Source organism: Mustela lutreola, chromosome 9, assembly GCF_030435805.1.
Source record: "Mustela lutreola isolate mMusLut2 chromosome 9, mMusLut2.pri, whole genome shotgun sequence".
Classification (NCBI taxonomy): domain Eukaryota; kingdom Metazoa; phylum Chordata; class Mammalia; order Carnivora; family Mustelidae; genus Mustela; species Mustela lutreola.
Window position 1 is genome coordinate 69183032 of NC_081298.1, and position 12745 is coordinate 69195776.

The 12745-nt window shown below is 37.7% G+C and overlaps 1 protein-coding gene across 5 annotated transcripts in view; it reads right to left on the reverse strand.

Moving 5' to 3' along the window:
• Positions 1-12745, reverse strand: part of PLEKHH2 (pleckstrin homology, MyTH4 and FERM domain containing H2) — a 124112-nt gene that overhangs the window by 63220 nt on the left and 48147 nt on the right. For 4 of the 5 annotated variants that reach the window (XR_009344814.1, XM_059134613.1, XM_059134612.1 and 1 more), the window contains exons 5-10: positions 11938-12021; positions 11230-11311; positions 7364-7549; positions 4420-5381; positions 1576-1651; positions 317-411 (exon numbers count right to left, since the gene is read on the reverse strand). Coding sequence is in view for 4 of the 5 variants with exons in the window: in XM_059134613.1 (XP_058990596.1) it covers positions 317-411; positions 1576-1651; positions 4420-5381; positions 7364-7549; positions 11230-11311; positions 11938-12021 (1485 nt within the window). In the remaining variant the exon portion in view is untranslated. The remainder of the gene's footprint in view (positions 1-316; positions 412-1575; positions 1652-4419; positions 5382-7363; positions 7550-11229; positions 11312-11937; positions 12022-12745) is intronic. The other variant, XM_059134614.1, reaches the window with a different exon arrangement.

The window sequence follows — 12745 nt, forward strand, 5'->3', positions numbered from 1 at the left end:
TAGGAATCTTTGCTACATCATTAATAGTGATATTTCCTTTAAACAATTAACCACCGGGGTGGGGAAGGCTGTGGAAAAGCACATGGGGTATAATAAAAATGGGCCCAGACTTCTAAAACTCTGAGAAATGTAAATATCTTCTCTAGATCTTTCCATTTCTTCTCTTTTTATGATATATTAGTGTGAACGTCTACAACTCCCTATAAAGGGAAAGTCAGAGTAAAATGTCAAGAATGGAACCCGGAGCTTGAATAAACAGTTTTCCCGGTCCACCATGAAGAGAGCCACATGCTCAGCAGTATCAGTAATGACTTACCCCCTTCAAAGTTGTATACACTGGAGTTGTCATATTCTTGTATATCAGAGAGGTATAGAGTCCTGATGTGGTATAGGACAGCAGAGCAACAGAATCTGAAACAGGAAACAAAGTGATTTAAAACAACAACAACACCACCTTCTCTCTAGCACTTAGGTCTATTTCTTATGGATGTGAGCTAGCAAAATTTCCAGTTAAAGAGAAGTTGGATGAACACGCAGGACTGTTCTATGGTCTGCTGTAAGAAACATGCACTCTTGTCCATGGCTCATTATTGCCTTACATGTGCTACTTCCCCAACTAGACTGTAAGTTCTTTGAGAGTAAGGATCATAGCTTTTATTTCTTCGGCATAGCTTTTATTTCTGCTCGGCTGAGCAGAAATAGCATAAGCACCTGCTAATTCAGCGACCACTATCCTATGAAGATATTCTCCGATTCCTCATAATTCTAATAGTGATAAGGTGTTAAAACACCAGCATGCTTAAGACTTTATCAGGTGAACCTCATGTTGAAAGCTTAAAATATAATTTCCCCAATGGTAAGAACAGAAGATCACTTTGAAGAAACAGAACATCAATGATTGCCTCTAAGATTTGGTTTAGTGTTGGATAGGGAGGGGGCTAGGAGAAGGAGAAGGAACCGTTGGAAAATTTCTCTTTTTATTCCAGATGCTGTTCACTGTTGTTTGATTTTACTTTGTATAATGGGAATGCATCTGCTTCTTCAAAAATTTTTTGAAGAAAGAAAGAAGGGATGTGTTTTAAACTCTGAAAAAAAGGACATAGAGACTGATATTTTTGCGGTTTTAAACAGCTGAAACTCCACAGCTTCTAGTTGAACATAGGTGGTTGTGCCCCTATATTGGATAACAGTGAATTTCAACTTTAAATGTAAATTGGCAACCTTAGAAATCATTTTCTAAAAGTTTTGCATAATTCTATCTACTCCAATGTGCTTAGACGTTTAGGAAGTTGCTGGCTAGTGAAATGGCAATACAACATCACTTATTTTTTGAAACAAGTTTTACTGTAGTAAGAAACACATAACATAAAATTTATCACCTTAACCATTTCCAAATGTGCAGTTCAGTTAGTGGTAATTATATGCACACTGTTATGAATCAGGTCTCCAGAACTCTTTTATCTTGCAAATCTGAAACTCTATACCCATTAAACAATGACATCCCCTCCCTACCCCCACCCAGCCCCTAGACACCAGCATTCCACTTTCTGTTTCTACGCATGCAAAATCACTTACTTTTATTAACATTCTCCATATTGAAGGCCTCAGACATTCGAATACCTGATTTGGCTACAGCATAAATTCTGCTCTCCTAATGTGAAAGAGAGATTTAAACTGGATGTTTAAAGCAAAGAAATGATTACTTTCAATACACATGTTCTTCATTTAATATACACCAGAGCAGAGCATTATTATAAAATTATCATCAGTGCCAACTCAAATATGCCACCGTGGACAGCACTGCAGACATTTTCCATCCATTAGTCATTCCATTATTTATCTTTGTTCCCTAGTTTTTGCTTGGTATTTTACGTTCTTTTGAAGAGATAGAAAAAAAGTAAGAGAAAACTTATAATCACTGACTGCTCATAAACACCACCTTTAGTATCCTACCATTCTAGACAGGATTAAAGAGAAAAAAAAAAAAAGCATAAGACCTTGAATGGCTGTAATATGAGGTTAGATACCATTCACAATCATTGACTACACATAAACAATACCTTTAATATCCTACTCTTCTAGAATACGGTGAAAGAGAGGAGAGAAATCTGGAAGTCAGAAATCACAGAGTAGCATTAAGTGCTATCAACTCCTTATTTCAATGTACATTTCAGTGAAGTAGAAGGAAAAACGTAGGCCAAATAAAAAATGAATTTGAGAATGGCAATGGAATTTATAATATTTTCTTACTTCTTTTCTCTTCTTTGAAAGAAATCTCTGAAATGGGTATTGGAAAGGTTATTAGCCCTGCCCTCTGCAAGAAAAGGGATTCCAGGTAGTTCTTAATACATAATCATCATGTCCTGAATTCTCTACTGCATCTAACTGGACACAGTTGCCTGGACAGGGCATACCAGGTGGTTAAGGCAGTCCTCTTCAGGACTGTGCCAGCCAGTGGCCTGCAAGGTAACGGGCATGGGATCCTCATTGTCTGAGACCTTTTCATTTGAAGAGCGGCTGAGTGAATGAACCAGATGCCGTTTCTTTGCGAACGGGGTTGTGAGATACGCACACAGAGATGAACAGTAGAGCCGGCGGAACAGGAAGATATGTAAACACGGGAGAAAGCAGGAGAGGCCGCTGAAAGCATGACGGAGTGGAGGAGATGAGTTAGCAGTAGTGAGACAAGCAGAGTCACTGCAGACAGGAGAGGTGAGGCTAAGCCACGGGTCCAGGGACACTGGATGTCACCTGTTCTAAGGAGTTGACAATTAGAGGTGCTGCTGAATCCTCACGTTTTCCCACTACGGTGACTATTGTATTTTGAAAGATATTCCAATTCTGTTAAGGATGGGCTATGCCTTCAAATAACCTCTTAAAAATCCTTAAAATGAACCCTCATAAATTGAGGTAACTGGAATACGTCTCTTTTTCTTGAAACCTGAAAATACCTAACAAATACCAAAATAAAACTTCAAACTTGGCCAGCCTGCTACTAGGCTTTTGAAAAGCAATACTACTTTTTCAGGATTGAATAGCTTCAGAAGACAAATTGAAGAGAGAAAGGCAACAGAGGAGGAAAATGGTTTGCCAAATAAAACGAACTTGAAAAACCTAACCTAAATCTCTGAAAATCTCAACATAATAAAAGAAGCAAAAATTTCAAATCCTCACTGCCTAAAGGATAACATAATTGAAATTCCAGCGATTCACATGCCAATAATGTCTACTTTTTTATGTGCTATCCAGAGTTTAATAATGAACTGCAGACGGTTTCATGTAGGCCCCAGAAAGAAATGTTCTTTTGAAAGTAAGTAAGACCAGATACATCTTAAGGTCTGAATTTACAGTAGGAAAACTTGGCTACCTTAATTTTCTTAAAATCACATTGGTCACTAAATAAATAATAACAATGGAATGTGATCCCCAAACCCTCAAAATCCTGCAACCCTAATGCTTCTCTGGAGGCCTAAATTTAAACTACGTCAATATGTGAAGGAGAAGTTAAATCTGCAAGACAGATAATTTGTTTCAAAGATAAGAATGATTTTTAAAATTGAGTGATATAGATATTTCTATAAAGAATCACACAATGGTGGTTTACCTATTGTATTAATATTCAGTGTTTTCAATGGAAGAAATTTCAATCTATTCTAGATACACAGTAAGATACTTTTGGTTAAAGCAATGGATTTATAAGCTCATGAAGAGAAAAGTTAAATTTCTCTTAAAGTTAATCAAGTAATGATTAAGTTCAAAAACTAATGACCACCAAGAGTTAAGTATCCTAGTTCCGAATTTGCCCAAAGTATTACACAGGTAGGAGGAACCCTTCTTCCACACCCTTGATGTTTCCTTCCGGGGGAGGGAACTCCAGTAACATTCCGGATTCCTCTCCAACCATTCATTTCTCCCTCCCAAGGAGGAGGAATGGCTTAACGTGACTGGCAAGCTTAGAAGGAAAAAGTGGACAGCCACCTGTCTCTCTCCTTTCTCTGGAGAAGTAATAGCTCAGGAAATACCACTTGTTCTTTCTCTGGGCTGCAAGCTACTTTGGAGAGGTGACCCTCCCCTGAAGAAGCCTCTGGAGGTCCAGGGCTACCTGGGACTGGGCTTATAAATCTAGAGAATTCCAAGTTCAGTATTGGAAAGCTCATCTGCCCTGATTACTCTAAAATCAGTTTTCTCAGTAATAAAGGTAATATTTTGATCTCCCACATGTCTTCACTTTTTCTTATTTCTCCATTGACACACAACTCAGTGTGAAAAAAGGAGGGGAAACAGTATTCTGAAAAGTGAGATGTTTCAGAACAATCTGGATCGTTAAAAAAAAAACAAGAAAAGAAGTAAAGTAAAACCTGAAAATGGGTGTTAGTTAAAAACCAGCATGCACGCGTCGCACACAGCAATCTCATTTACCCAAGAGGGAAAGCGGTGCAGGGGTGGGGTGGGCGGTTTGCCACACGCCAGCTTCTTGGCCGAGTCACTGGGTTCCTGGTCGTCGGAGCACGGGGATTCCAGGGAGTCATGGGAAAATAATCCATCATCACAACTGGTGTCCATATTCTCTAAAATTTCTGTACTGTCATCATCAACCAGATCAAGGTCTGTTTCCTGAGGTCTGAGCGGTCGGATCATGCTTATGGCATTCCTGTTGGTACCAAACATCCTGTCGGAACTTAACTGTGGTTGGCTTAAGTGCCTTTTGGCTAGGGCCACACTTATGCTGAACACGTTAGGAATCCGTAACTTTGGGGGCGGCAGGTTTGATGAAGGCACTAATTGCATACATTTTCCAGGCAGTGGGTTAGGATGCTTGGGCGTCAAAGCTGGGGTCAAAATAGGGCTGGGGGTGTTGGCCTCACTTGATGACGATGAATAATCCAGTCTCTGAGACTGAAATTTTTTATTCAGTTCATCTGACGAACTGTCCTGCTCCTTTTTACTTGATTCAGAATTTCCCTTTACAAGAGGACAGTTCTGAGCTTTCCACTGGGCCTCCTGTTGCCAAGAATACAGCTTCTTGTGTTCTGGTCTCTTTATGCCAAAAGTCTCTTCTTCAAATATAGAACTGCTGTCATCAGATGCTGTCAGGTATGCCTCGCTGCACATTCTGCTACAGTGGACCCCTTCCTCTGATGTGTGACTGGAAAGGGTGGACGTGTATCTGCACTTGGACCTTCCTTTGCTCCCGTCTTCCTCATCAGAACTCCAGTCGCTCCCTGGGGCTCCAGAATTCTGGGATGTGCCACCATCTGTTGCAAAGCTCGTTCTTGTTTTCCGATTCTGTTCCGGGACATAGGGGGTTTGAGGCAACGTTCTCTGACCCCGGTTGTTTTCTTGAATTTGCTTCTCGCCTGACTTTTCTGGAATTTCCATTTCTAGAAAAATATATATCATATCAGCATGTTGTCTTTGATAATGTAATCTTTCTGTACAGTTAGCTTTATGAAACTACATTGTAAAAACTGGAATTTTCATATGACTAAAGCTAATTTACATGATCCTTTTTTAGTTGTCTTGTTTAAACCCCACTTTGAAAACTGTAAGCTTTAAGGTAAAATATGAGCCCTAACACTTCAATAGAAGAGTATTGAAATTAAACTGCTTTTTACAAAGAAACACATTGGGGAAAAAGGATACTGACAACGGTTTAAAATGAAAGAAGCAAAATGTGAAACAGGGCAACTCTGACTATCAAAGAAAGCAGCCACCAAAGGATACCACTAATCCTATTTTAAAGCAAAGCAAAGGACGACACTCTTTCAACTAAATTTTAAAATTATCATAAGAAAATTTAAACATAATAAATATAAAGTTATAGTTAAAAAAAAAACACAAACTTTGTTCCCAAGCTTCAATACATGGAATATGCAAAGCCATGAAGAAACATAAACACAGAAAAGCCTTCCTGGCTCTACTTTGGGTTTATTCATAACTCCAAATGTGTTTTTATAACAAGAATAATGCTGTTTAACAATGTCTTTCGACGTGGCTTATTTTTGTTTTGAATATAATTAACAGAAGGAACCACTGGCTTCATAAACACCAAACTAAACATTTGTACAATTTATAAAGAGCACAAGAGAAACTTTTAAAACATAGACATGACTTTCATAACAAGGAACTAGAGGCTGAACAAATAAACTTGATGATTTTTTTAAAAGATTTTATTTATTTATTTGACAGAGATCATAAGTAGGCAGAGAGGCAGGCAGAGAGAGAGTGCGGGGGGAGCAGGCTCCCTGCTGAGCAGAGAGCCCAATGCAGGGCTTGATCCCAGGACCCTGGGATCATGACCTGTGGCCAAGGCAGAGGCTCAACCCACTGAGCCACCCAGGCACCCCAAACTTGATGATTTGATATAAAGCAAATTGTTAAATTTGCAAGTGGGCAAGAGCTTCAGGCCAGCCAACCTCAGGTATACCAAGCAATACTCAACTGACTATTTGAAAGTGGAAGGAAAATTAACATGACTGCTCAGAAAAGAAAAATAAATTGCAGGCAACAGCATAAAAGCAAGTAGCAAAGGACAATTCTGCTTGGAAAAACATTATGTTGTTGTCAGGATTTCATGACCAAGTACAGAGCCGGCTTTTAGGGCTATATTTTTTCTCCTTTGGAGGAAGGAAGCGGGAACTGAAAACACAGACGATGCACATTCAAGGCTTTCTAAAATATTTGGGCAAAGTCACACTACAGGTGGCAAAGCCAGCAGCGGCACAACAGAGCAAAATTTTAAAGGGGCTTTACAAATAAAAGAAGGGTAGAAACCTGCACACAGGTCCAGGACTTAAACATCTATGCAAATATTTTCCTCTTTGAAGCAAAACGGAAAAGGCAAAAATCAAAGCAAATATTTTTCTCTTTGAAGCAAAATGGGTAAGGGAAAATCAAAGCACTTACTAAATTGTCCCCTGATGTTCTTTTTCTTTATAAGTTTGCTATGCCATATTTAACTTCATATTTAATATCAGGTAATTTTTAAATATTTTAAGTAAATAATAGAAAGTTCATAGTTCTAATGTGAAACTCAGCTAAAACAAGTACCTTGTAGGTACAACAGTGAGCTTTTTAATTTTAAATATCACTGCTACCTACAGCAGGAGAAAGTATCAAGAGGGGAAAATCAGTCTCTTCTATGCATCTTTGTCAAAGACTCCAAAAAAAAAAACCCACACAAGATAACTAGGTATACAAATTAAAGGCTGGATTGCTCTTTAAAAATATTTTCATACAACATCAACTTGTCAAGAAAAAAAAAAACACAAGGAAATTTAAGTTATATTTGGATGAATCCTAGCAAATTATTTTTCCTTTTTTAAAAAAAAAGTCAAAGTAAATTTCTCTAGTCCATAAATACCTTCTACGTCTTTTCCCTCTGTGAACTCGGGCTCTTTAAATGATATCTTGCTCATTTCCTCAGATTTTACTACTTGAGGAGGACTCCTTGCTTGGGATAAAAAGCACCCAAAGGTCAAACTGCTTAGGCGCTGGCCTTCTGAAAGCTTTGGTGTAGAGAGAGTAGATGACTTCTTCCCTTGAACTTCTGCAAGATCATTAATCAAAATCAAGATCTGAATTTTTTATGACAGTTTATTAAACACAGAACCAAAGCATTTAAAAGTCTGGACAAATCACTCCTTATACCAGAAAAAAGCCTAGTCTAGTAACATAGACCCCTCAATGTCTAGTATCACATGCTAATGTTTAAATCTATTTTTACATTTTGAATGTTCTAAACGTTTTTTAACTGTAGGGAGAAACTCTAATCCCTTTAAAAGTAGTTCTTAAACAGAAACAAAACCACAAACAAAAAAACAGACTGTAGACAAGGAGAGGGTTATAGCATCTTGCAAAATCATGGTACTGGTAAATAGCAGTCAAAAACTGGTAAAATTTGATTGGGCAGTAATGCTACTAATGGTGAGGGAAGAGGGACTGAGGTCGTCGTTGCCAGGACAACCAAAGAAATTCAGATCATCAGTTGGGGCAAATATCACATGGCCATTGTACTAACTTTTGCTATCTTAGTTTCCAGTTCGCTTTTCCCAAAAGAGCAGATGTAGGGGCTTGATCTATGATGACCACAATATGGAGGGTCCTCATCACTTCTTTAGAGGAAAAAAGGGGGGAGGGGACAGTTTCTAGATAGAGAATTTAGATAGCTTGAGGAGTAATTAATCACGAGTTAATCCATCTTCTAGAAGTTATAACCTCCCTGCTTGCAAGATTAAAAGCATGGAGAGGGGCGCCCGGGTGGTGCAGTCGGTAAGTGTCCAACTCTTATTGTGGCTCAGTCATGATCTGAGTCCTGGGATTGAGCCCCACATCAGGCAGACTTAAGGAATCTGCTTAAGGGGCACCTGGATGGCTCAGTGGTTTAAGCCTCTGTCTTCAGCTCAGGTCATGATCTCAGGGTCCTGGGATCAAGCCCCACATCGGGCTCTCTGCTCAGCAGGGAGTCTGCTTCTCCTTCTCTCTCTCTCTGCCTGCCTCTCTGCGCACTTGTGATCTCTGTGTCGCATAAATAAATAAACCCTTAAAAAAAAGCAATCTTCTTAAGATTCTTGCCTCCCTCTTCTTTCGCCTGCCCCCATTCTCTTTCTCTTCCTAAAATAAATAAATAAAATCTTTAAAAGCATAGAGATCCTAGTGACAGTAAGAAAAGATTCCCCCCAAAATTAAATTTTTAATTAACTCTGGAAGAACACCAAAGGTGTAAATTAAATAGCAGCTGAGAACTGACTGGAGCATAAGAAAAATATCTTTTTTAAAAAATTGAAAAAAAGAAAAATATCTTTTATAGTGTATTCCTTTAGGTATATCTTTTATTATTTTCATGTTGAATATGTCTCACAGAACCAATCCACAGTATTTTAATAACCACAGACATGCACATACATTTTTAAGGTACTATATTATATCTACTTAATTGTATCTATTCTTCTTCAGTCTAAGTCGAGGCTCCTAGGATTCACACCCCTTCGTCTACAAGACCCAGCAGACTGCCAATGAAGACTAGAATTGCAAGCTAAGAATATCAGATAAAATAACAGCCTTTTCAGAGCTAGGCTTAGTACATTCAATCCATGTCAATGGTTTTATAGGTGAACATGGAATTCTAGATCAACCACATGGACACCAACTTCCCATCATATCGTTGGAGGAAGTGTGTGATATAAGAACTATGCTGGTCTTCATCCATGGTTCTGGGCTTCTAAAACCTTTGGAATTTCCCAAGTGGTAAGAGCAATAAAAGTTATCTTTTGTATTCATAACAAACCCTTTCAACCACATCTGAGCTTATGTTGATGAGGTGATTTTTGGAAAGCCACTAGACAGCCCCAGGATGGGAGCTGGTTGTCAGGGGAACCAACTATGTGATTAGAAGACTGGAACTTTCGGCCTCAACCTCTATGACTCCCTACCTCTGACCTCAGGGGAGGGGAGGGTTGAAAACTGACTTAACCACCAATGGCCAATGATTTTAGTCAGTCAAGCCTACATAATGAAGTCTCCATAAAAACCCAAAAGAATGGACTTCCAGGTTGGTGAATGCGTGGAGGTACTGGGAGGGTGGTGTGCTTGAAGAGAACATGGAAGCTCTGTGCCCCTTCTCCATACCTCACACCCTCTGCATCTCATTCATCGTGGCTGTTCCTGAGTTTTGTTTTTTGTAATAAACCAGCAATCTAGTAAGTAAACTGTTTGCCTGAGTTCTGTGAGTGGCTGTAGCAAAATATCAAACCTGGGAGGGTCATGGGAACCTTTGATTTATATCCAGTGGGCCAGAAGCAGGGTTGAGAACTGATATTTACAATTGTGTTCGAAGTGATGTATGAAGTGGTGTGGGGGGGTAGTTTTGTGGGATCAAACCTGTAACCTGTGGGATCTGATGCTAACTTTAAGTAGATAATGTCAGAATTGGGTTTGAAGGACAGCGAGTCGGTATCCTCTGGGAATTGGAGAATTGCTTTGTGTGGAAAAACTCATACACAGGGGCACCTGGGTGGCTCAGTGGGTTAAGCCTCTGCCTTCAGCTCAGGTCATGATCTCAGGGTCCTGGGATTGAGCCCCACTTTGGGATCTCTGCTCAGCAGGGAGCCTCTCCCCACCCCCGCCTGCCTCTCTGCCTATTTGTGATTTCTGTCTGTCGAATAAATTAAACAAAAAAACAGAAAAACAACTCACACATGTCCGGTGTCAGAGGTATTGAGAGAAAAGGAAAACAGGAGCTTTTTCTTTAACAAAACGACCGCAATAAGTATGAACATGCAGTAGACAAAATGGTTTCACACGTTTTATAAAATCAACAAATACCCATGAAACCAGGAAGGCACTAGTACCATTACCATTTTACTGATGTAAAAGAAAAAAAAATTCAGCAATATAACAGTTATTAAATCATGGGCATTAAGGTTGACTTCAAAGTCCATGCTTTTGCTACTGTGCCAGCATTTTCCCAATGCATTCTGTGAACTCCATTTGTGGAAATGTCACAATGGATATAAGAAGAGGTATGGGTAAAGCTGAGTCTGCAGAACTCTGGGCCCATCAACCAACACTGCTTTCACCTGTTTTATCTCTTGAGATTCTACAGAAAAAAAAAAATACTGTTTGGGGTTTTTTGTTTTTGTTTTTTGGGTTTTTTTGGTACTGTTTTAAAAGGAGTTCTGTTGCTAAATAAGGTTGAAAACCACTGTGGTAGGCCAGGATCTAATAACCCTGCGGATTCACCTTGTCCTCAGCTCAATGTGTACTTGACTGGTGCTCATCATAGCAATTATAATAAGTAAATATCTATCTCTAACTCTACCACCCATCTTTAGGCTTTCATGCTAAAAAGAAAGTAACCCTAAGCATTGGAAAATGCAAAGAGTTTATTATTCATATTATAAAATTCTGATGAAAATATTCAGGCTGTAAGAATTTCACTCACTATTGATCACCACAACACAAGTGAAAATAGAAAATAACTGATTTTTTTAAAGCAAACATACCTGAAATTAAACATTCAAATTAGTATTAACCCCCTTTGGGTTATTTACAAAATTGTCTAGCTGTGCTAATATAGACATGTGGCTCTTTAAATTAAAATCTATTCAAATTAATAAAATGTAAAAATTCAGCTCCTTGGTTGTGCTAGGCATATTTCAAATGTTCAACACTAAAATTCTGTATAGCCTAATAAACACAACTAAGCTATCTTAGTCAAAATACTCATACCTTGTAGTTTTGACTGTAATGTTCTTATCTCTTCAGTTTGGTTTTGGTTGATCAAACGAAGATTCTGATTTTCTAATTCCAGCTGAAAGGACATAATGGTATCCTTTTATACAGGAATAATACTTCTAAAATGTACTAGCAAATCATAATATTTTAAAATGTTAATACCTAATTACATGTAAGCAAAATACAAAAGAAATGATGACCAAATAGCAGATGAATTTATCAGCATAATTATCAACCTAGGTAATTAGGGCTCTGATATTTATTTTTTCCAGAACTGAGAGTTCAAATATTTTAACCCCAGGGCATTTTCATGCCTTTCCCACTGTAAAATTGTTTTAAATCAAACTATTTCAGCATTTAATCTGCCATATAAACCAATGTGTACTTCTCAAGATACTGAACACATTAATTTTGTGATATATACATATGTTCTACAATTATTTGAAATTAGCTAATTAGAACTAAAATCAACTACCTAGAATGAGGCTACTTACACTGTTTACTAGGAGTCTATCAATATTTTTAATTTCAGAAATACATTGGACATAAGAATGAAAGCTGCCTATCTCACATTTACCAAAAGACAGCAGCACCACCAACTGATCAGAATTTTGTTTCATTCCAAATGATCAGATACTCTGATGACTTATCTATTCAAATCAAGTAAAAGATAAAGAAAAGGCAAAATATAGGAATAAATACCTCATTTAATTTAAGTGTTACCCATTCTTTGATCTTAGCTGCTTTCTCTTCTATTATTTTAGCTTCTTGTATCCTTATTTGTTTCTGAAATAACATTAGCAGTGCATTTAGTTCAAACATAGGCTCACTGGTCTGGAAACATTACATCATAAATATAAAGGACCAATCCACTTAAAACTCATTTCCAAGTTAATACACCTACCTTCAAATCATCAAATAGAGTAAAAAAAACGAGAACCATCGTCCAACAGACATAATAATAAACCATAAAGCATATGAAAATATTACTAGTTTGAATAACTGTTAAATTCTCTTTCTCAGAAAGATCTTATACTGAAATCCAAGTACTGAATTTATCAACAAAATAAATGATTTCTGGAAATGATCTAGGGTTTATAACTGTAGGAGAGGGGTCAACCAGGTTAGGGAGAAGAGAATCAGAATCTCTTCTGGAACATGGTTTGTTTTCCCCTCAAATACAAGTTTTTATTTCTCATATATTTTATTTTATTTTATTTTTACATGCAAGTTTTTTAAAATTCAGCAAAAATGAAATAAAAAACTGTAGCTCACATTTACCAACCTTGAAACCTGGTTATGTTCACAAAACTAGGAGAATGTGACTGTCATATAAATCGCTGGGGGTGGTGAAAAGTTGGAAACCACTGACCTAAAGAAATACGAATTCCCAGAGTAATGGAAAAAAATATTCTGAAGATAAAAAACAATTTAGCAGATTTATTAATTTCATAGTGGTCATCCTTAAGTGATGCTAAATGATGATTTTTTAAAAATTTATTTATTGGAG